Below are 19,936 nucleotides of genomic sequence, written 5' to 3' on the forward strand. Positions count from 1 at the left end.
GGAAATCTTGTTTCGTACTTTGAAGTTGGCCTTAGAGTAGAGTCTCTATTCTCTGATTCTTGTTATGAAAACTAATAAAATAACAGACCCATCCACAGCTGATGTATTTAATTATTAAATTCATTTATACATGTCTTTAGTGCAATACATTTATATATATATATCAATATATATAATACTATATTATATTATTACTATTAAATATAATGATATAATATTATAATACATTGTTAATATTATATTATATAATTACATATATACACTAAGGCTTTAAACATAAAATTAGGTACATTTGGTAAAAAAAAAGATTTCTACTCTAAAAAGAAGTGTAGAGAAGCTATCTCTTTAGGGAGTTTCTTGTAAGATGCATTAAAATTGACTTTTACATCCTTCTAAATACATTAATACATAATCTTGTATCTAAAATACTTAATACAATGCTAGCCCACTCTAGATGCATCATAAGATTTCTTCTCTTCTTTCTTCTTCACAAAGCTTTAGTGATTCAAACTAAGAATATTGTCAGATGGCATGGTGTCTGGTAGTTCCTGACCTCTTTCTGTCTCACCTAAAGAATTGGCTGAGACAACCAGTGAACAGGTAAACACAACTTCTATTTAAAGGAAAGGAAGAAAAGGGAAGAATGAAGAAAAGAAGAGCAAAAAGAGATACATTCTGCAAGTAGGATGGGTCACTGCAGAAACAGAAGAATGCAGGAACAGGAAGATTGCAATGGTGGTGAAGTCAGTGGCTGCTGTCTTTTATACCCTCTCACATCTGGTTCATTGGAAGTTGCTCTGCCCACTCATCCTGGTCGTGATTGACAGGTCACATGCTGTTGAGCCTCAGTTCCAGATCAGGTTAAATCCTGTTTTCCAGTCAGCCTGTCATGCCCTAATCTCCTGACTCATTTCCCGCTGAAAGACACATCTCCATAATACTTTAAGGGTTGTGGAGGGAGTTCAGGTCCCAGTCTTCAGATAGCTACTTCTTGCTGAAAAGGACTGTAGACTCTTTCCACAGGGCACTATGTAGCCTCTAACTGCCTTAGGATGATAGGCTCACTTGGTGGACTGAAGGAAACCACAGTTGGCATTTTTATATGGAAATGAAAAGGGCAGGGTGAATCTGTCAGAAGCCTGTGGAGGCAAAGACAGATGTTAGGCTACAAGTACATATTTATGGTGACTCTACTTACCTGTACTTGACGCTGAAGTGAGGTCCTGTTTTTTGAAGAGGAATTTCAGGTCTTCTAGAGGCTCATAGGAGTAGCATTTTTCTTTCGGTTGGCCCTCTTCTTCAGATAGTTCAGGTGGAGCTGGCTTTATCCAAGAGAGGTGGATACAACTATTTATTCCTATTATTCCATTGCAGTGGGCGTGGCAAGGATTACTGAAAAGGGGCCCTTCCATTTTGGTTTTAAATTTCTATAGGGGTCCTTTCTTTCTCTTGGTTTTAACAAGCATCCAATCTCCTGAGTGGACAGCAGATGGCTCCTCTGGGCCAGGAGCTAGTAGGAGTTTGTTTCCAGACAGTAAAGGTGGCAGGACTAGTCAGTGTTTATTTACCCCTCACCCCCCACACAGTGGCATGTGGGTAAAATCTAGTTGCCATTTTTTTTTTCAGAATATGTCTCACTCTTCTATACAGGTTTTAACAAGAAAAGTGAGTTAGGCTTACCACGGTCACTGTAGGTATAGAGTGGGACAGATTTGTAGACCTATCAAGTGGTCACAACTAGTCTGAGCCCTGTGAACAGTAAAGAATCATGAAGGGTTTTCCTGGGGGTGGGTATAACTTCAGGAACTGGGAACAAGACCAGGGTCTTGAGGGGCTGCAAGGCTGTACTTCTTGTCTTTCTATCAGCCATTTGATTTTCCAGAGAGACTTTGACATTTCCCTTTGGTGTCCCTTGGAATGTTTGGCATTACATACTGTTTGTGAGGACAGATTGCCTCTAAAGGTAACAATCTATCATTTATTGAAAGAAGGAAAAGGAAAATAAGATCAAGAAAGAAACAAAGGAAAAGGGAAAGAAAAAGGATGGGCCACTTTGCATACCCTAGTTTTGGGGTTCTTCCAGAGATAGAGACATAAAAGCCTGAACATAAGGGATTTCATTCCACAGTCCATGCTTTTTGCAGAAATTATTTAACTGCAAAGCTGTATCCTAATTTAAACTCATTTTGTACCCATCTCTCTCCATTTTTTTGTTTATATTGGACCCAAACTATATTGGAATAGTAGATAAGTTGTTCCTTCTTCAGATTTGCAGAGTCAAATTTTTTTCCACTGTTGAAGGATACGGCCTAATGGTGAGGTCACTGGGGTCTGTGGGGTGCTTTTCAGGATATTCCTGATAATGCATCTTGAGGCCTATGGAGAGAGAAAACTAGGTCTGGGGTCCTGCAGAGAGTGTCCTCTGCAGAAGGATGAGACCTGTTGGGTACACAAAGCATCCTTTATGATACCCAAAGTACTTACTAAGCAGATATCTCTGCCTGAAGTTCTGTTGGTTGGTACTGGTATCTTCCTTGATTAGTACAGCCCCCAGCACTCTCTTAGCCTTGCGACTCTGTACTGTGACCCACTAACTGCTTAAGGGGAAAGGTGGAGCCTGAGGGGCTTCATTGGCCACCTGAGAAGGAGTAGATGAGGGTGGAGCCCGCCCAGGGCTCCCCAGCTGTCTGGGAGACAGTCCACTTACACTCATGCCATTAATGCTTTTGTAGTTTCTTTAGGGCAGTAGAAGTTACCTGAATCTTTGAAAGGATCAAATGCAAGTGCCATATGTTTTCTGAAAGTGAAGGCTTTAGCTCTTGTCTGTAAGAGTGAAAAAGCTAATAGGCCCTACAGTCCACGTCTGTTCATAAGACTGCAAGAATAATACAGAATTTTAAAAATCCTCTTCCTCATACCTTTAAATTGCAAGAAATTAACAAATGCAGTGGTTAAAGAATCTGTAAGAAATTCTTGATTCAAGGTGACAGAGTATGATAGATCTTTAATCTGTATGCCTTAGTCGCTTAAAGGGAAGGGGAGGCTGATTTATTGTTCTGAGGAGGAAGTTAAGGAGTCCTCCCAGTGTGGTTGTCTTTATTAAACAGATAGGAGAGGCCTATATTCCCCTAGCATTATTCTCAGAATTTATTATAAGAGGTGGTGTGTTGACAGTACTGTTACAGCTGTTTGTTTTCTCCTGCAGGCACTGTTGAAGCTTGTGGAAAACCAACCTCATCTAGTAAAACTGTTTTCCTTGTAGTAAACTTATTTCAGCCAATTTGTAGTTTTCTCTTGAGGAACCAGTTACAGTGAAGTCTTACAGCTACAGTGTCCATTTGCAAGGGCCATAGAGCTATGGTTGTATCTGAAGCTTATGTGATTGTAGATGTTTCAAGTGTACCGATGAGGCAGTACACCTGGAAAACTAAAGAGAAAACCCAATCTTTTAATTAATATAAAATACTTTTTTAGATTTTTTAAGTGTTACTACTGTATTTAAAAAACTCAGTTTCCTTAACTATGTTTTGCAGAAGAGAAAAGGAGACCAACTCTCCTCTTTAACAGGAGGGGAAGGTCCACTTTGCATGTCTGTTATAAAGGATAAATGCTCTAGAAACACAAGGAAGTACTTGTGTACCAAGTGGCTTAAGACCTTCTACTCTCAACCACAGCTATGCCTATTGGCCAGGAGTGGCCCTCCAAGCAACACAGGGCCCTTTTCTCAGGATTCAAGTTTACTTAAGCAAGAGACTACGTCTTTTCTTAGAAATCAACGTGAGGACAATGGGAAGGAAAGATTCTTGCCAAGGGACTTAGGACCACTTTTGGGTCTAGACACAGACTAAGTTTTAAATTGTCAGATTCAGAAGAGGCCTACATCATTTTTAATCTGTGTTGGGTCTCAAGCCTTTTTAAACTCAGCAGTTTAATGCTGCTAGCATGAGGCATTTCTTTTGTGCCAAAATCAGTGGCCAAATTAGCCTTGTGGAATGTCTACTCCCTTGAATCTCAAATGCAACTGGCACTGCCCCTTGAGATCAACTATGAAGTGTGTCTCCAAGACACACTGTGGTTTTCTGGGCATCACTTGGCCAGAAATGTTCTCATTTTTCTTTTAGTGACTCTCTCAACCAGGCAAGAAATGGCAGGGGCAGAGGCAGTGTTAGCCTCATAATCTGGCTGGCAATGGACAACTGTGAACATACACTCTCAGTCTTTTCAAAAATAGAAACTTTTTACCTTAAATATTTTTTAAACTCATAGCAGACTGTGACCAGGTGACACACTGAGAGAGTATAGTGGGAGCCACAGAGAGAGGAAGACAGGTGCACAATGTGGTATAGATGGTGACAATTTGAGTGAATAAGTAGCCATATTTGGACCACAGTGATTTTAATGTAGCATTTAAGAAACCCCTGAACAAAATAAAGAGACCCTCAGAGCAGTAACACTAGGTCTGTTGGTGTTTCCCTTCCTCTGTGTTGACCTAAGATGTCCTTCTGTGCACGTCCAAGAGGAATGGTTGATAAAGCCAGTGTGAGCTCCAGTCCCATGGTCACAGAGCTACAGTGGACAAGATGACAGTGTGGATGGACTTGGGGAACCTGGGCACTGTCTCACTCTGTAACCCTTGCCCAGAAGATGGGGTTACTTTTGCTGGAGACTCCAGGTAACTCCAGAGTGTCATGAATACTCACTTAATCGGGGCTGAGCCTTCCAGTGTTATAGGATGCTGCAGCATCTGGGGAGGTGCTGATGATGGATAAGGGTGCAGTGGCAGGTGCAAAGTAAGTGTGGACCTTAATGTTTTGTAAATGGGTCCTGAGTTCTGTTCTTCAGCCTGCTTCACCCTGGATGCTGTGTCCTCTGAGCTTGGTACGTGGAACTGCCTGTCCCCTAGTGCTGGGCAACATCAGGTCAGTGCCCGAATCCCTGGTGAGAAGCAGAAAAGAAACTATACAATCATGACACCAGACAGTGTTTTTTACAGATGAGAAGAAGAAACCCCAGCAGAAATGACTGTTCAGTTAAAGTGACAGTTGAATGTGTGTCCTCTGCACATTGTTTTCACTTGATGAGGAGTGTGACCTGTGTTCCTGTCCCAGAGGATGCTGCAGTGCTTCCATAGAATGCTGGGTAGGATCTTAGCTGTCCCCATGGTGGTGCACTGGGTGTAGGGCGAGGGCTCTTGTTGGCAGTGCTGTGCCCATGCCTTGGCTGGTGGGGAAGATTTCCTCAATGAAGATAACTTGGGCATCCTGGCTCAGCAGATGCTGGGCAACATGGTAAGGTTGACTCTGCCTCGGTCCCTCCCACCCTCCCTCTACATTGGTGTTCTCTCTGGGTCATTCTCCCAGGGGAAGCAGCACAGAAAGAAATTGATAGTTTCATGTTTCTGGCCCTGCCCATCCCCTTAGGGGAGAAGGCCTGAAACTGACAGGTCTGAGCTGCCATCTTTGCCCATTTCCCAAGGAAGAATGACTGGAACATCTTGCCACCGGGAATCAGCCAGAGTGGTGGCACTGCCTAGCAGAAGCAGCTGTGGCTTCCCAGCAATGGTAGAGTCCAAGGCCAGTACCCTAATGCTGGCACCTGCAGCTGTATGCCACCCTGTGTGTGGGGCAGCACTGATCTCCTGGGCCCTCTAGCTCCCATTATTCGCTGGCAGCTCCCCAATCTGAGGTCAGGCTTTAAAGGGACTACCTTTTGCCTTTTCCCTGGGTAGGACTCTTCTCCTGGCAGGCAAAAGGAAGGTGTGGGGTGCAGTGGTGCTTGCCTGGGGCACTGAACTTGGCTGCACTGCCCTAGCATAGAGCTCCAAGACCGTAGTCCCTGATTCTCTTGGCTGTTTTTCCTTCAGGACTTGCTGTGTGTGTCCCCTGGCTGATGAACTCAGGAGATGTTCCCCAGCCCAGCAGGTGACAGGGACAGAGATCCTTTGTCAGCGTGACTGTGTGTTGGGAGCCTAAATTGAGGGAACCACACAGACTCTGCTCCCAGTTGGGTCTTACCTTCTGGCTCCATTATCTCCAAGCTCAGTCATTCTCCTCGTTGGCTTGCCAAAAACTGTTGCTGAAGGCACAATGTCTTGGTTGCAGACTCTTCTATCTGCCTAAAGAATTGGACAACTGATGAACAAGTTTTATTTAAAGTTCCAAATCAGGTTATATCCTGTTTTCCAGTCAGTCTACCATGCCCTAATCTCCTGCCTCAGGAGAAAGAGAGAAAAACCCAGGGAAAGGGAAAGAGCTGTAAAAAAAAAAAAAGTGAAAATTCTGGAAAAAAAAAAGTGAAAATTGCATACTTAGAAAAAAGTAGATTTTTCAGATAGGTTTGGTGGCTCATACCTCTATTTCCAGCACTCTGGGAAGCTGAGGCATGAGGATCAAAAGTAAATTTAAGCCCACCCTAGGCAACTCAGTGACTTAGTAAGACTCTTTCTCAAAATAAAAATAAAAAGGGGCTGGAGTTTTATGTCAGTATGGAAGCCCTTTGTTCATTTCCCAATATTGAAAAAATAGTGCGTTTCAACCAATTCCTGCCAATGTCTCAACTTCTTCAAGGGAAAATGAAAATGCAAGTATATTAAAAATGCATATGCATTCAGGGCACAACAAATATGCTTTAAGGATCTGATATGGGTATTTCCTATAAGATATGTTATAGGGCATGGGGTATAGCTCAGGTGTAGAGCACATGCCTAGCATGTGCAAGGCCTCAAGTTTGATCCCTAGCACTGAAAAAAATTCTAGGATATCAACTTATTTCTATGTTTTGTTTTTAATAGAAAAAATGTTATAAAACAAGCAAAAATCTTCACAGTTAGTCTGACTCATATTGAAGACCAAACTTGAGACTAAACCTCTTTCTGCATTTTATAAAATAATTGTTCTAACTGTACAGTATGCATTCTCACCATAGACAATTTATAATATAAATGGAGGAAGTATGAAAAACAAATAAACAAAGACTTGTACTTCTACAAACAAACAAAAAGAAAAGACAAAACAACATGTTAGCATTTGCTTTCAATTTGGGTCTTGTTTGTGCTTATTTATAATACAGGTATTGCATTACTGCATGGCATCATGCTGTTTAGAGTCAGTTGCTTTTTTTTAGTGTGATTTAATGTGCATTATTCCTTCTCACTATATTCCTGAGAATAGGCCATAGACAAAAGGCATCTGTGACTCTGATTTGACTCTACACACAGAAGTCTCTCTCCTTCTCTGTCACCCCTCAGAGTGTGGAAGATGAAGTCTGGCAGGGGAGGGTTTCAGCTCTGTGCCTGGGGTCAGACTGTGGGAGCAGCTGCTCAGTCTGGGAACAGATCATCACAGCTAGCTGGTACAGAGGATCTTGAATATCTGACTGGATGGGGTCAGAAATAGGAAGCAATTTGAGCTAACTGGCATGTGTCCTGAGATTTTGAACAAGCAGAGCAATGGGTTAGGTCTCGATGTGACCCAAAGGTGATGGACCACTGGGCAGAGACAGAAGCAGGAGGAAAGAGAAAAATATCAAGGGTGTCTTCAGATGGAGAAATTTTACCTACAATAATCTTTTCTTTCTTGCTGAAACTCTCTGGGTATTACAGGGTCTGAATGTATTTATGGCTGACCTTGGTGTTTAATGTGTCTCTGTAGCATGGCAACATGTTTGGAAAGTGAGTAAAGAAGTTTATCTTAGAACTGTTTCGGTCTGCTTATATATATTACGTGAAGTTTGGGAGAGTCTGGTGGAAATTGAATGTGAGGATTAAAGGATATTTTCTCCAGCCTCCCTTGATACCCTTATTGATTATTTATTTGGAGCTCAAGAACTACACTTAGTCCAGGAGAACCCTTGGAGCCTTGTTCAAGGGAAGGCTCTCATTGTCTGAAATGACCATGGTGCCATGCATTGTGTTTCTAGAAAATCACATCTGTTTATGTTGGATGACTGACTACAGATACTTCTTTATTCAGTGAATATTAAGTGCCAACCATATGTGGTTAACACAATGAAGAATACTATACATGATACTATGGATGAAAAATTTATATAAATGGTCTTGGTCTCCAGGAAATACAACATATGGATAGGTCGAATTAGAAAGAGATTAATGTAAGTCTTAGAGGTGATGGTAGGGTCATACTGCTTATCTAGCCATGGGAGGTGGATATTGAGTAGATACTAATAAATAATCATTGAATAATCACGTTATGTTTACCTGTTTACTATAACCTTTACTTAAAAGCTGAATTTTGCAGAGCTTCTCATATTATTATTTGTGTGTTGAAATATGAGTAGATACATGACTATTGTTTTGCTGTTACAACGGGCTTTTGCTGGAATAGTCCTTGACATCTTTTTTTTTTCTTAATACAACATTCTGTATCAGTTGTAATCCATTAAAGCAGGAACTTGACTTAAGCATTTGCCAATTTTATATTTCCTCTAATGGTCTTAAAGGCTGGTTTCAGAATTGGAACAAAAGATCCAGAGACACTGAGATGAGATAGAACCCACTTATTTTCTAACTCTAATAAAAGTGAGTATGGATATTGGAGTATTTATCAGACTCTTCAGATGCTTACCATATGCTTACCATTCTGACTTTGAGCTATGACTGAAGACAGTCTTTGGACATGCTTCAGTTGAAAAAATATACATTTCATGGTTGTAATGAAAATCATCTAGTTATTTTGTTTTCTCTCTTTCTGCCAGCTTCTTTCCATCCTGTCCTCTCTGTAACATCTCTCCTTTTTTTCTACCCCTTCCCTCTCCCCACCCTTTCTTCACTTGGTGATCATGGAGGTCCAGATAGTGTGGTTAGAGTTAGACATAGGACTCCTGGGAGAGGATGTGTGTGCTTCTGAGCTGTTTTGTCTTCAGGACGTCTAGGGCATAGTTTCCAAAGTTTGCATACGTTGAATTCAACTGGAGTATGGTTAAAATCGACTTTGCTAGACCTTGCCTCCAGAGTTTCTGATTCAGTACTTCTGGGTGGGGCCCAGGAATTTGCAGTTACTGGTCCAGAGATGACACTTGAAGATCACTGATTTGGGAGATTGCCTGTGTAAGAATTATTACTTAAAAAAAAATGGAATTGAAAAATGAGAATTGATTCTCATTTTAATTACTTGCTTCTGTAGAAGATTAGAAATTTGCTCATTGAGTATTTTCAGGAAAGGAGACAATAGCTTTCCTAATAATTTATTCAAAAAGTTTTTCAATGGGAAAAAATTCATTGTAAAGCCTTTGCCTAAAACTTGCCTTTTATTTGTCTTAGATTTTGGACCTTGGAAAGGTGCCGTTATGTGGTAATTGAAAACAATTATCAGCCTTCTCTCTTTCCTCTCACTCCATATTCCCCGTCAAAATAGTAATATTGTTTTATTCTTAGTATTGACCTTAATTTTGATAAACAAAATGCTACTGAAGAGTAAGGGCAATTAAATGAAAGAAGGCTGAACTCTTTTTACCTCTTTAAGGAAGAGTTAACAGATGACATTAAACTTCCTGGAAGGAAGATTATTTGACCCAGAAATGACAGGTAGAAGTGAATTTAATTTAGTGTGTCTCTTTCAAGTACAGTTTTATATTAGATATTCCTTTGGATACAGTATGATGCCAGTTTTATCTTCCAGTTAATAAATTAAAGATTGTAATACCAAGTCTACAGAATATTTGTAAGACTTTTATGTAGATATCAGGAATAAATCCTAGGTTCAAAAATTTAAAAAATGTTTTAAAAATTCATTTTAATTGATAAATAAAATAATATATTCATTATGTACATATTGATTGGAAATATGTATATATTGTAAAGTGACTAGAATTAACATGAATTATCTCCAAACTTTTCCATTTTTTGCCTGTGAAGAGAACATCTAAAATCTACCATCTTAGTAATTTTTAAGAATACAATATATTGTTAGTAACTCTGCTCACTGTGTGATCTCTTGAACTTATTCCTCCTAATTAAAATTTTGCATCTTTTGACCAGTCTCTACTCCAGCTCTCCAACCCTAGCACCATTATTTCTCCCTCTACTTTATTAGATCAGCTTTTTACGTTCCACTCATACATGAAATAGGACAATTTGTATCTTTTGTGCCTGACTTGTTTTGATTAACATAATAGCCTGTAGGTTCATCCATGTTGTTGCAAATAACAAGATGTCCTTTTAAAAGGCTGAGTAGTATACTGCTGTCTCAAATTTTCTTTATTCATTCATCCACTGATGAACTCTTATTGATTCTATATTTTGCTACTGTGAATTACTCTGCTGTGAAAATAGGGGTTCAGGTATCTCTTTAACATAGTGATTTCATTTCTTTTGGACATAAACTTAGAAGTGAGATTGTCGGATTATATAGTAGCTCTATTTTTTAATTTTTGAGGAATCTCTATATTGTTTTCTATAATAAGTATATTAACTTATGTTCACACCAACAGTGTACAGTTCCCCTTTCTCCACATTCTTACCAGCACTTGGTATCTTTCATCTTTTTGATGATAGCCATTCTGATAGGAGTAAGGTAATATCTCACTGTAAATTTAATTTGCCTTTGATATTTAGTGATGTTGAGAATTTTTTGTGTATCTGTTTGCCATTCGTGTGTCTTTGGAAAAAAGTCTATCTGGATTATTTGCTCATCTTAATCATGTTATTTATTTTCTTGCTCTTGAGATCTTTTTGAGATCCTAATATATTTTGAATATTAACCCCTTATCATATATACAGTTTGTAAATATTTTCTCATATTCCATAGATGGTCTTATCACCTTGGTGACTAATTCTTTGGTTGAGCAGGGGTTTTCTTAAATTTTATATAATTTCATTTGTCTAGCATTTCTTTTTTGCCTTAGCTATTTGTTTCATATCAAAACCCTCATTCCCTATACCAATGATATGAAAGTTTTCTCTTGTATTTTCTTCCAGTAGTTTTATAGTTTTAAGTCTTATATTTAAGTCTTTAATCCATTTGCTATTGATTTTTATGTATAAAAGATTAGGGTCTAATTTTATTCTTATGCATGCTGCTATCCAGTTGAGATGTCATTTCCTGAGAGTATGTTCTTGGCATCTTTGTAGAAAATCAACTTTCTCTAAACACTTGGATTAATTTGTAGGATCTCTGTTCCAATCCATTGGTTTATGTGTTTGATTTACCAAGATCATGCTACAGTATTTTGTTTACTAAAGATTTGTAGCATATTTTGAAGTCAAGTACACTGATGCTTCCACCTTTGTTGAAGATAGATTCAAGTATTTGGGATATTTTTTTGGTTCCATTTGAATTTTAGGATGTTCTTTCTTTCGTATTTATTTGTTCATATTGCAGATTGTACCCAGTGCCTCATATATGATAGGCAAGCACTTTATCACTGAGGTATGTCCTCATCTCTGGATATTTTTTTTCTATACCTATAAAAACATCATTGGGATTTTAATGAGGATCATATTCATTCTTTAGGTTGCTTTGGATTGCTTGGTCATTCTAATAATACTAATTCTTCCAAATCAGTGAGTACAAATTGTTTTATCAAAGCTTTATAATTTTCAACATATATGTCTTTTACGTCCTGATTAAAGTAAATCTGGTTTTTATGGAGTAATGTATACAATCTGGGGGTGTCCTCCTAAGGACTAAAAATATATTTAAAAATTTGAAAAAATGTACTGTAGGGCCAGGGATTTAACTCAGTGGTGCTGCCACCTGCCTCCCAAGGGCAAGGTCCTGAGTTTGATCCCTGATACTAAAAAAATAAAAATAAAAATAAAAAAATGTACTGATATGAAAATATTTTTCATAACTCTTTTCAGGGCTGGAAGTGTTATTTCATTAACTTCAAGGAGAATTCATTTCTGATTTGTATTACTGGCCCTGACATAATTGCTTATATATATAAATGTTCAGGGAAATGTTATGGCATGAATTAATGAATTCTTCATCACAATATCATCAAAGAATTTTGATTTCCTTTTTTTCAGCTACTTAATGTCACTATCTATGACTTGATTTGAACAGAATTATGACTAAGAATTTTTTAGATAAAGAAAAATATACAATATAAATCAATCTGTATCATCCTTTGTAGAATCAATAACATATTCATAAGGGGCTTGTTGTCATAGCCTAAGGAGATGAGCAGTAAGGACAGAACTGTGATGAGTGTTGTAGACCAAGGAGATGTCAGAAGATAGATCTTACAAATAAAATGTAGGGTTGGTTAGGTCAGATTTCTGTAGATATTAGTTATGTTTTTAAATTTTTTTGAGGAGACAGTGCTGGGAGATTTTTGCACTAGTGAAGTCCTCAAGTCAGAAAGATGAGCTGTAGGAAGTCAACTTAGGGGAAACAAGGAGAATGTACTCCAGTCTGTCCCTGGAGCTCTGGTTTGTTTGTCTCCTTTGCTCTCCATATGTGTGGTTAGGTTGTGAATCATGCTTTCCTCTGAAATGTTAATAAAAATAATAGATGAATGAATAGTTGCAGCTTCTTCTTGATCAAAATCAACAAAGTGGCTTGAGTCTTCCCAGATATCCTGAAAGAAAATATAATAAAATTAGATGATTACTTAGGTAGGCAAAGAAATTTAAATATATCCAGAAACACTGAAAAGAGTTTTTCAAATTATTTAATTTGGAATTGTGAAGAGATCATTTAAAAGGAAAGAGAGGTACATTATTAGCCCATTATATCCTGGATCAATATAGACCACCCATTCTTTCTAAATAGTTTATGCATCATGGATAATAGATTGCCCAGGGAAAACAAAGTATCATTTATAATTGTTATTTGAATATTTTATGTAAAAGCTAATCTTCTGAGGACTTAGAGAGATCATTGTAGATTAAAATAAGAAGTAAAGATTTGCATTTATAAGAAATTAATGATAGTTCTGAAATTGAAGAAGCATGTAGTGCTGGGAGAAATAAATACAAATTGTAACATCTATCTGATGGAGTTTTGTTTAGATTGCTTCTGGTGATAAACCATCTATAATAATATAAATCAAGGGCTGCTGTTTGCCATAAATTTGCAATGTTTAGCATAATTTTCGTTTGCACTTCATACTAAAGTGACACCAAAAAATATGAGATTAATAGTTAGTTATTAAGTGAAAATGACTTTCATGTCTGTAGTCATTTTTAGAAACGGTTACGTGTAATTCATTTAGGGAGCAGAGAAAATTAATTTGCAGCTGTGGAGGGATCTAGCACATTAAAACAAAGAGAGAAGTGGCACATAGTAATAAACTTTTGAAACATAAGGGTGGATTCATTTTTAACCCCTCATTTTGATTTCCCCGTACCTGAAGGTATCCTTCAGATCGCCACACTTTTGTTTGTTGAACAGGAAAGCTCGTCTGTGTTCCCCAATGATTTCTCAACACCGCGGGGCCAAGCTTTCTCATACCTAAGGGGACAGAGAGTCAGAGAGCAGCAGCAGTACTGCAGCACTATTATTAATTTTAATTAGCGTTTTCATTAAGAACTACCATATTTCTGATTTTTAAAAAGATACATTATCTTTCATTTATTCCACTGTACTAGAAATCTGTTGTGATGTAAAAGTTAAATTCTGTAGATAATATTTCTTTGAGAAATGTAGCTTTAGTGTTTCTTCTTGAGCTCGAAACCCATATGAGTAGTATTTCCTAATGCTTTCTATGTCTTAACAGGTTTGTATTGTCTGGATTGATAGAACCTTTTTTTCAGGCAAACTCACCCATTCACAGATTCAGGTACTACTTAGTAAACCCCTTGTCCATGTAGCCACTGAAGTAGGTCAGAATGACTAATATTTGGGAAGAATTTAGAAGGTAAGTTAGAACTTCTGGTCAGAGTGGTATAATAATTTCATATTTTGAGAGTCCGCTTACTAAAACAGCTGTCAAAGCAAAATAAATATTTCATTTCATATAATAAAAATAAAAAAGTGCTCTGTGAAAAGTTAAAATCAGATCTCCAGGTGGGCCAGAAAAGGTACAAGAGTAACACCAGTGGTGAGTTGGGACACGGTGTGGCCTTGTGAAACTCTGGTCTGGTAGCTGGCAGATGCGGCCCAGGTTGAAGCTGTGCAGACTGAGGTGCTGGAGGAGAATAATAGTGCCTAAAATCAAACTCACAAATGAAATGAGGAGCTATCCTATTCTGTCATCTCCTTTCTTCTCCACCTGCTGCCTGGGACAGTGTTTTCCAAGAAGCAGACATCTCCTTCTGAATTGGGCACCCAGAACCATACACTGAGAGAATTAGGTAGATCAACTGATGCTGCTGGTTTGGAAAACAGTCTCAGTGTGCTGGGGTATAACCTGGGGCTGTGCTTATTTTTATTTTTTCTAATCATTAAATTAGTTTAGGCTGTTACTCCTTTTGCCAACCATACAACTGTCACCAACTAACTTCAAATGCTTCTAGTCATTTTAACTTATTAACTTATTTTGGCTTAGTTAAAAAACTGGCTCCTACTTTCTGTGATCACAAGCTAGAACTTCATCCCTGGCAGTTTGAAGGGATTACTAAGAGCAAGGGTGAGAGCCAGGTGCAGCCTTTGTCTGAGGCATCTCTTTTTCTCCCATTTTTCCCTAATAGCCCTACCTCCCCCTGGGTTGGTAGAGGTGGGGAGAAAAAGTGAAGGACAATGACTGTCTTTTAGAGATAGAGATGATGCCTGGTATTATTTGTAGTTGGTCTCATGTGGTCTGAAGTTGATGTCCTCTGTTTTTCATGGTATGTTCAGTGTTTTTGAATGAGGTCTACCTTTAACCAGTGTCTTTAAAGATTGTTGTAGCAGGGGCAACCAGGTCTTCCTTCAACTCTTGCCAGTGATCCACATGTGCAACACTTTTTTGTTTGGATGTGTGAACACCTGATCCAGTACGCCTGTGGCGCCTACTTTATCTCCTTCTCTAGTCTCAGTGTTCCTTGGCATTGGAGCTGTGGGAACTCTGGGTCGAACTGAGACAGTAGTACTTACTAGAGCTCCGTACCTGCAAGTCCTGCTTGATGAGCTCTTCTAGCAGGGCCTTCTAAATTTGGTTCATAAATTTGTGGGCCCAAATAAGGCATTCAATTATATAAGACTCTAAACATCAGGAAACCCATGTAAAATACTTGCCAGAATGTGCCTATTACTCTGCATTATTTATTTATTTTTTTTCAGAGTGAATTGGTAAACTTTTTAGCTTAAAGATCACCCAGGGCAAAAAAGGCTGGTATTCTCTCTGGCTCAAGGTCACTGTGACTCTTAAACTGGATTATGAACTTGATTGGCTATGGGATGTGCCCAGTCCAGGGGATTAGTAAAGCATACCTCTGGGTGTGTCTGGGTGGGTCTCAGGGGTTTGATTTTAAGGTCTACATCTCCTCCCTTGGCCTTTTCTCACTGGCACTGTTCCCCTGCTCTGCTTCCAGGTCATCAGGAAGTGAGCACCTTTCTTCTGCCACGCCCCTCACCAGAGTTCTTGCCTAGGAGGAGGAGGCCTTTAATTTAATCCCCTGAAAGCAGGAGTCAAATTAAACCTCTCCTTTAAATTGTGGGTGTTGGGTGTTGTGTCCCAGTAACAAAAAGCTGATTAATACAGTCAACAAATTTATTGCCTCTTAATCCTTTACTCAGTCTTTTATTTTAAAGGTAAAGAATTGAGGGGGAATGGATGTTGATAAAGTAAGGCTGGCTTTCCAGTCTTACAGTACTTTGGCAGCACTGCTTAGAATGTGAGATTATTTAGTGCCTTTCGGTTTTAGCTTTAGTCCTTAGCTAACATTCTAAGACAATAAGAAAATACCTTCTCAAAATCTTGTTGCCTTACATAGGTGAGGAGAGAGAGTACTTTTCAGTCTACCTAAGCTTGAAAACTGAAGTCCTAAGTAAGTGAAACTAATTTCAAGAAAGGCAATTATTAAAATCACCAATCAGACTATCAATTTTAGCAGCAATAAAATAACTCAAAATTATGAATGTGTCAGATAATTTAATATTAAATCCTGAAGGAAACAACAACAAAACACATCTATATTAACTGTGTTATGTGTGAAGGAATAAACATAACAAATATTCTGTTTCAACCAAACTGTCTGACACTAAGAATATGGAGCGCAGTCCAGTTCTGACACTTATCTTGCATAAGCCCCAAACCCACAGGTTGAGGACAAGGTCCTCAGCAAGACTGCCTTTATTTTAAATGACAGGTCTTGGTTGAGGGCTCCTTGGGCTGCCCATGTTTCTAATGAGCTACAAATTTGACCTCCCCAGGCTCAATAATTCTGATACTTTGTTATCACGAAGCATAGCATTCAGGTTATGATTATATATAATCAAGTTATGATTATAGTTTTATTGTAAAGGATACACTTGAGGAAAAACAGCCAAATGACAAGATGCACAGGACAAGTTCTGGGAGGGAAAACAGAGCTTCTGTCTCCCGTTGTGGAGTCTGGGGATATCATCTTCCCACAGACAACCATGTGTTTACTAGCAAGGAAGCTTCGGTGAGCTTCGGTGTCTAGAATGTTTTTTAAATTGAGTTTATTACTTAAGTAAGATCGGCGGAGTCATTGGTCAGTGATTGAACTCAATCTCTAAGCCCTCTCCCTTACCCTCCTGGGAGGTCAGGTGGATAAAAGCTCCTGACCTTTAGCCATGTGTTTGGTTTGTCCAGGGACCACCCCCTGTCCTGAAACTCTCTACGGGGCCATAATAAGTCACCACATTATGATTACATGTGTACTCCTATCACGGAGGCAATTCTATGGTTGGTAGGAGCCATTTAGCAGGAATACAGGAAAAGATCAAATTCTTCACTATGTCACAATAAATAAATTTAAATTATTTTAAAAAAGCATATATTTTGATTAAAAAGTATAAAGAAAACCATTCAAATATTAGAATTATAATTTAGAACTAGACTACATAAATTGTGCAAAACAAAATGATAGTAAACTCTTTTTCATCCAGAAAGCATAATAGAGCAACAATAAATACAAACTTCTGGAAAACAAAAGCTAAAGAATGATATGATAAAATTAGTACAGGTATACTTGTGATGAAAATTTATGTAACTATATTTACTTATTATAAAACCGGAAATTAGCAAATTAGATTTTTAAATAATAGACTGCTAAAAATGTATAGCAAGATTTAAAGTAATAAACGATAACTAAGAAAGTTAATTAAATGAAAGCATGTATAAAATGTTAACATTAGAAAATAAATTTAAGGTAAAAGAAAACAATATACAACACATTATTGTGATTTAGGAGAAACACAACGTAATAAAGGAGTGATTCATTAAGTATATACAGTAATCATCAACTTGTGTTTAACAAAATATCCTCAAAATATAAAAGAACTAAACTGTCAGAATTATAGAATAATGTAAAAAGTAAATAGTGAGAGATTTCATTATATATCTTTCAGGATCCAAGCAGAGAAAAAACATTTAGTAAGTATAGAGAACTGTCAACAAAATGTAGAAGTTTGAATATGTATATATACATACATTCATATCCATGCTGTTATTACCAATGAATATCCATTAAGTATACATGTATGCATAACTTTTAATCAGACAGCTACATAAATTTTTCCATGTATCCAGTGATAGATATCATTATATTTACAGATTTTAAAAAATCAGTATCACAGATGATAGTCTTTGGTATATGTATAATTTGATTAGAAATCAGTAATACCCAGTTCTTCTATGTACAGGAAGAGAAACCTTTTTTCTACCAATTTAGATTCTAGTGAATTAATTGAAACAACTTAATAAGAGAACAGTTTGTTATGCCCACATGTGGGAGTATCATTTAAGAAGTAGTTCATGGAACAGGTAGTTGTGAGAATTTATATGCACTGTATGCAGGACTTTGAAGGGTGGAAAGTTCTGGTGATGCTTGTTTACACATTTGTTTTGGAATGTCCCAGTGGCTGTCATTAGTTATCCCTGAATGGAGACTTCACCGGATTCAAGGAGGGTAGGGTTGGTGTTGTGGCTGCTGAATCTTCTACAGTAAGACAGCATCACATGTCCATCTCCAGATCCCAGCTTGTGAGGTGTGTCCAGAAATCAGAGCTGTAAATGTTGGTGTGGATTGTTGTGCACGGAGAATAACATCAAAACTTCTTGGCCTGGAAAGATGGCTATCCCACCAAGCACCCCATCGTGGGAAGTGGATCTGTGAAGTGTTTTTCCTTTTGGACTCTCTGCTCATTCTGTTCCTTCTGCCTGAATAGAATTCCCTGGCTCATCCAGGACCGGCTTCTGTTCCATCCTGACAGAATCGTCTCCAAAGAATCCTCTCCTCATTAATGACTATAAGCATGCTACCTTTGTTTCTACTTTATCCCCTGATTACTTTCATTTTAACATGTCACATTTTGTATCTATTTAAGTGCTTTTCACTCATCCTCCTTTTTTTCAAGATTACTAACATATCCAAAACACAAACTTTCTTTTTTCTGTGATTTGCATCTGCCAGCTCCCACACCCAGGCCCCTCCTCTTTACCGCTGCGCACCTGCCAGGCTTTCACTTGCCAGCATTGCATTTTTTTTTTCCCTTGAGGACTTACTTTGCTTGCTGGAAGCTGACTTTTCCTGTCTGTGCTTTAGGTCTAAAATGCTGTGGAAGGAGAAACCCTCAGCAAATCACTGACAGGAATTAGTGTATAAATTCAAAGATGTCCTCTCCCTTGTGGAGAAACAGTCATCGATGATGTTAATTGGCTAGGAAATGCTTCCTTTTAATTAGTAGTAGTAGTGCATGTTTTCAGTACCTGCAGTTTACAGTCTTGTTGGGAGTGGGTACATATACAGAAGGAGACAAGGGGATAGATCTCCCGCAAATGGGAAGGGGTCCAGGAGACTGAGGGTAATACATCCTTTCTTAGTTCACTCTCACTCCTGTCTCATTTCATCACTTACTGATCAGTGTTTTAATGTACTTCCTAAGAAAACTTGTCCCAAATCTTTGATTGGGAAAATACGTCTAATATGATTGCTTACTCACATAGGTATAGAATAAGTGATATTTGAATGGATGGATGGGTGGATAGATGAATGTATACATGAAAAAGAGGTTACAAAATTGAGTTCAAGGTAGAATGATGTGTAACATTTCGAACTATTGCCAAAAAATAAAAGGTCTGTAAGTTCATTCCAATTGAGGCTAATTGGTTTATAAAAATCATGTGAAGCCACATAGCAGTGTTGGTGTAGTGGTTTATAGACATGTAATACAGAAGTTTTAAAAGCTAAGAATTTTTTAGATTTTTTGATAATTTTATAGATACCTAGCCTCAGCTGAGTTTTTATACTTATTGCTTTAATAGGATATTTACAGTGTGAAAATGTGCTATACAAACTCAGAAATAAAGCTCATTATAAATTTTGTTCAGTGAAGGTGAGGTTAACAATCCAAACAAGAACATTTTAGAAATATATCTGGAAGGGAGAATTGGGTTGTAAGTGAAATCAGTTAATGAGCTTCGGAGACACAGAAAGGAGTGATAACAAAAAGGTACTGCAGTCCTGGAGGCTGATGTAACTGATACATATAGCAGAAGAAGTACTATTAGATGTTTATCAGGATGACCATGATGAGGAGGAGGAGGATGAGGATGATGCTGCTGCTGCTGATGCTGAGGACAAGACAACAACAATGCGTTCTGGATAAGTTCACAGAGACTTATCTGACTAATCCAAAATCCAAGACCCTAAATCCAAGATCTTTCTTACTTTCAACAGATTGTGAATATGGATACTAAACCACATTGTGAACTTCCTGACAGTAGGAAGCCAAAGTCAAATGCTAGATTTACAAAACTCACTGTTAAAGTTTGAATCATTTCTTGTATTCCCAGTGGAGTCAATGGATATCTTGTAAGTAATTTGAAATGCATGAGAAGTATGAGCAGTAGGCTTAACTTGCTG

The 19,936-nt window shown here is 38.0% G+C and overlaps 1 protein-coding gene across 12 annotated transcripts in view; it reads left to right on the forward strand.

The window, feature by feature from the left end:
* Nucleotides 1-19,936, forward strand: part of LOC101724814 (EGF-like and EMI domain-containing protein 1) — a 634,038-nt gene that overhangs the window by 43,079 nt on the left and 571,023 nt on the right. The window contains exon 1 of one of the 12 annotated variants that reach the window (XM_087186969.1): nt 236-19,885. The exons of 9 other annotated variants lie outside the window; for them this stretch is intronic. Coding sequence is in view for 1 of the 3 variants with exons in the window: in XM_087186959.1 (XP_087043085.1) it covers nt 19,812-19,885 (74 nt within the window). In the remaining 2 variants the exon portion in view is untranslated. Of the gene's footprint in view, nt 1-235; nt 19,886-19,936 lie in introns of those variants that run through there. 2 more of the 12 variants (XM_087186959.1, XM_087186960.1) reach the window with 2 other exon arrangements.

Source organism: Heterocephalus glaber, unplaced genomic scaffold, assembly GCF_053883595.1.
Source record: "Heterocephalus glaber isolate CG9 unplaced genomic scaffold, H.glaber_assembly_v1.0 deba00001504, whole genome shotgun sequence".
NCBI classification, from domain to species: Eukaryota; Metazoa; Chordata; class Mammalia; order Rodentia; family Bathyergidae; genus Heterocephalus; species Heterocephalus glaber.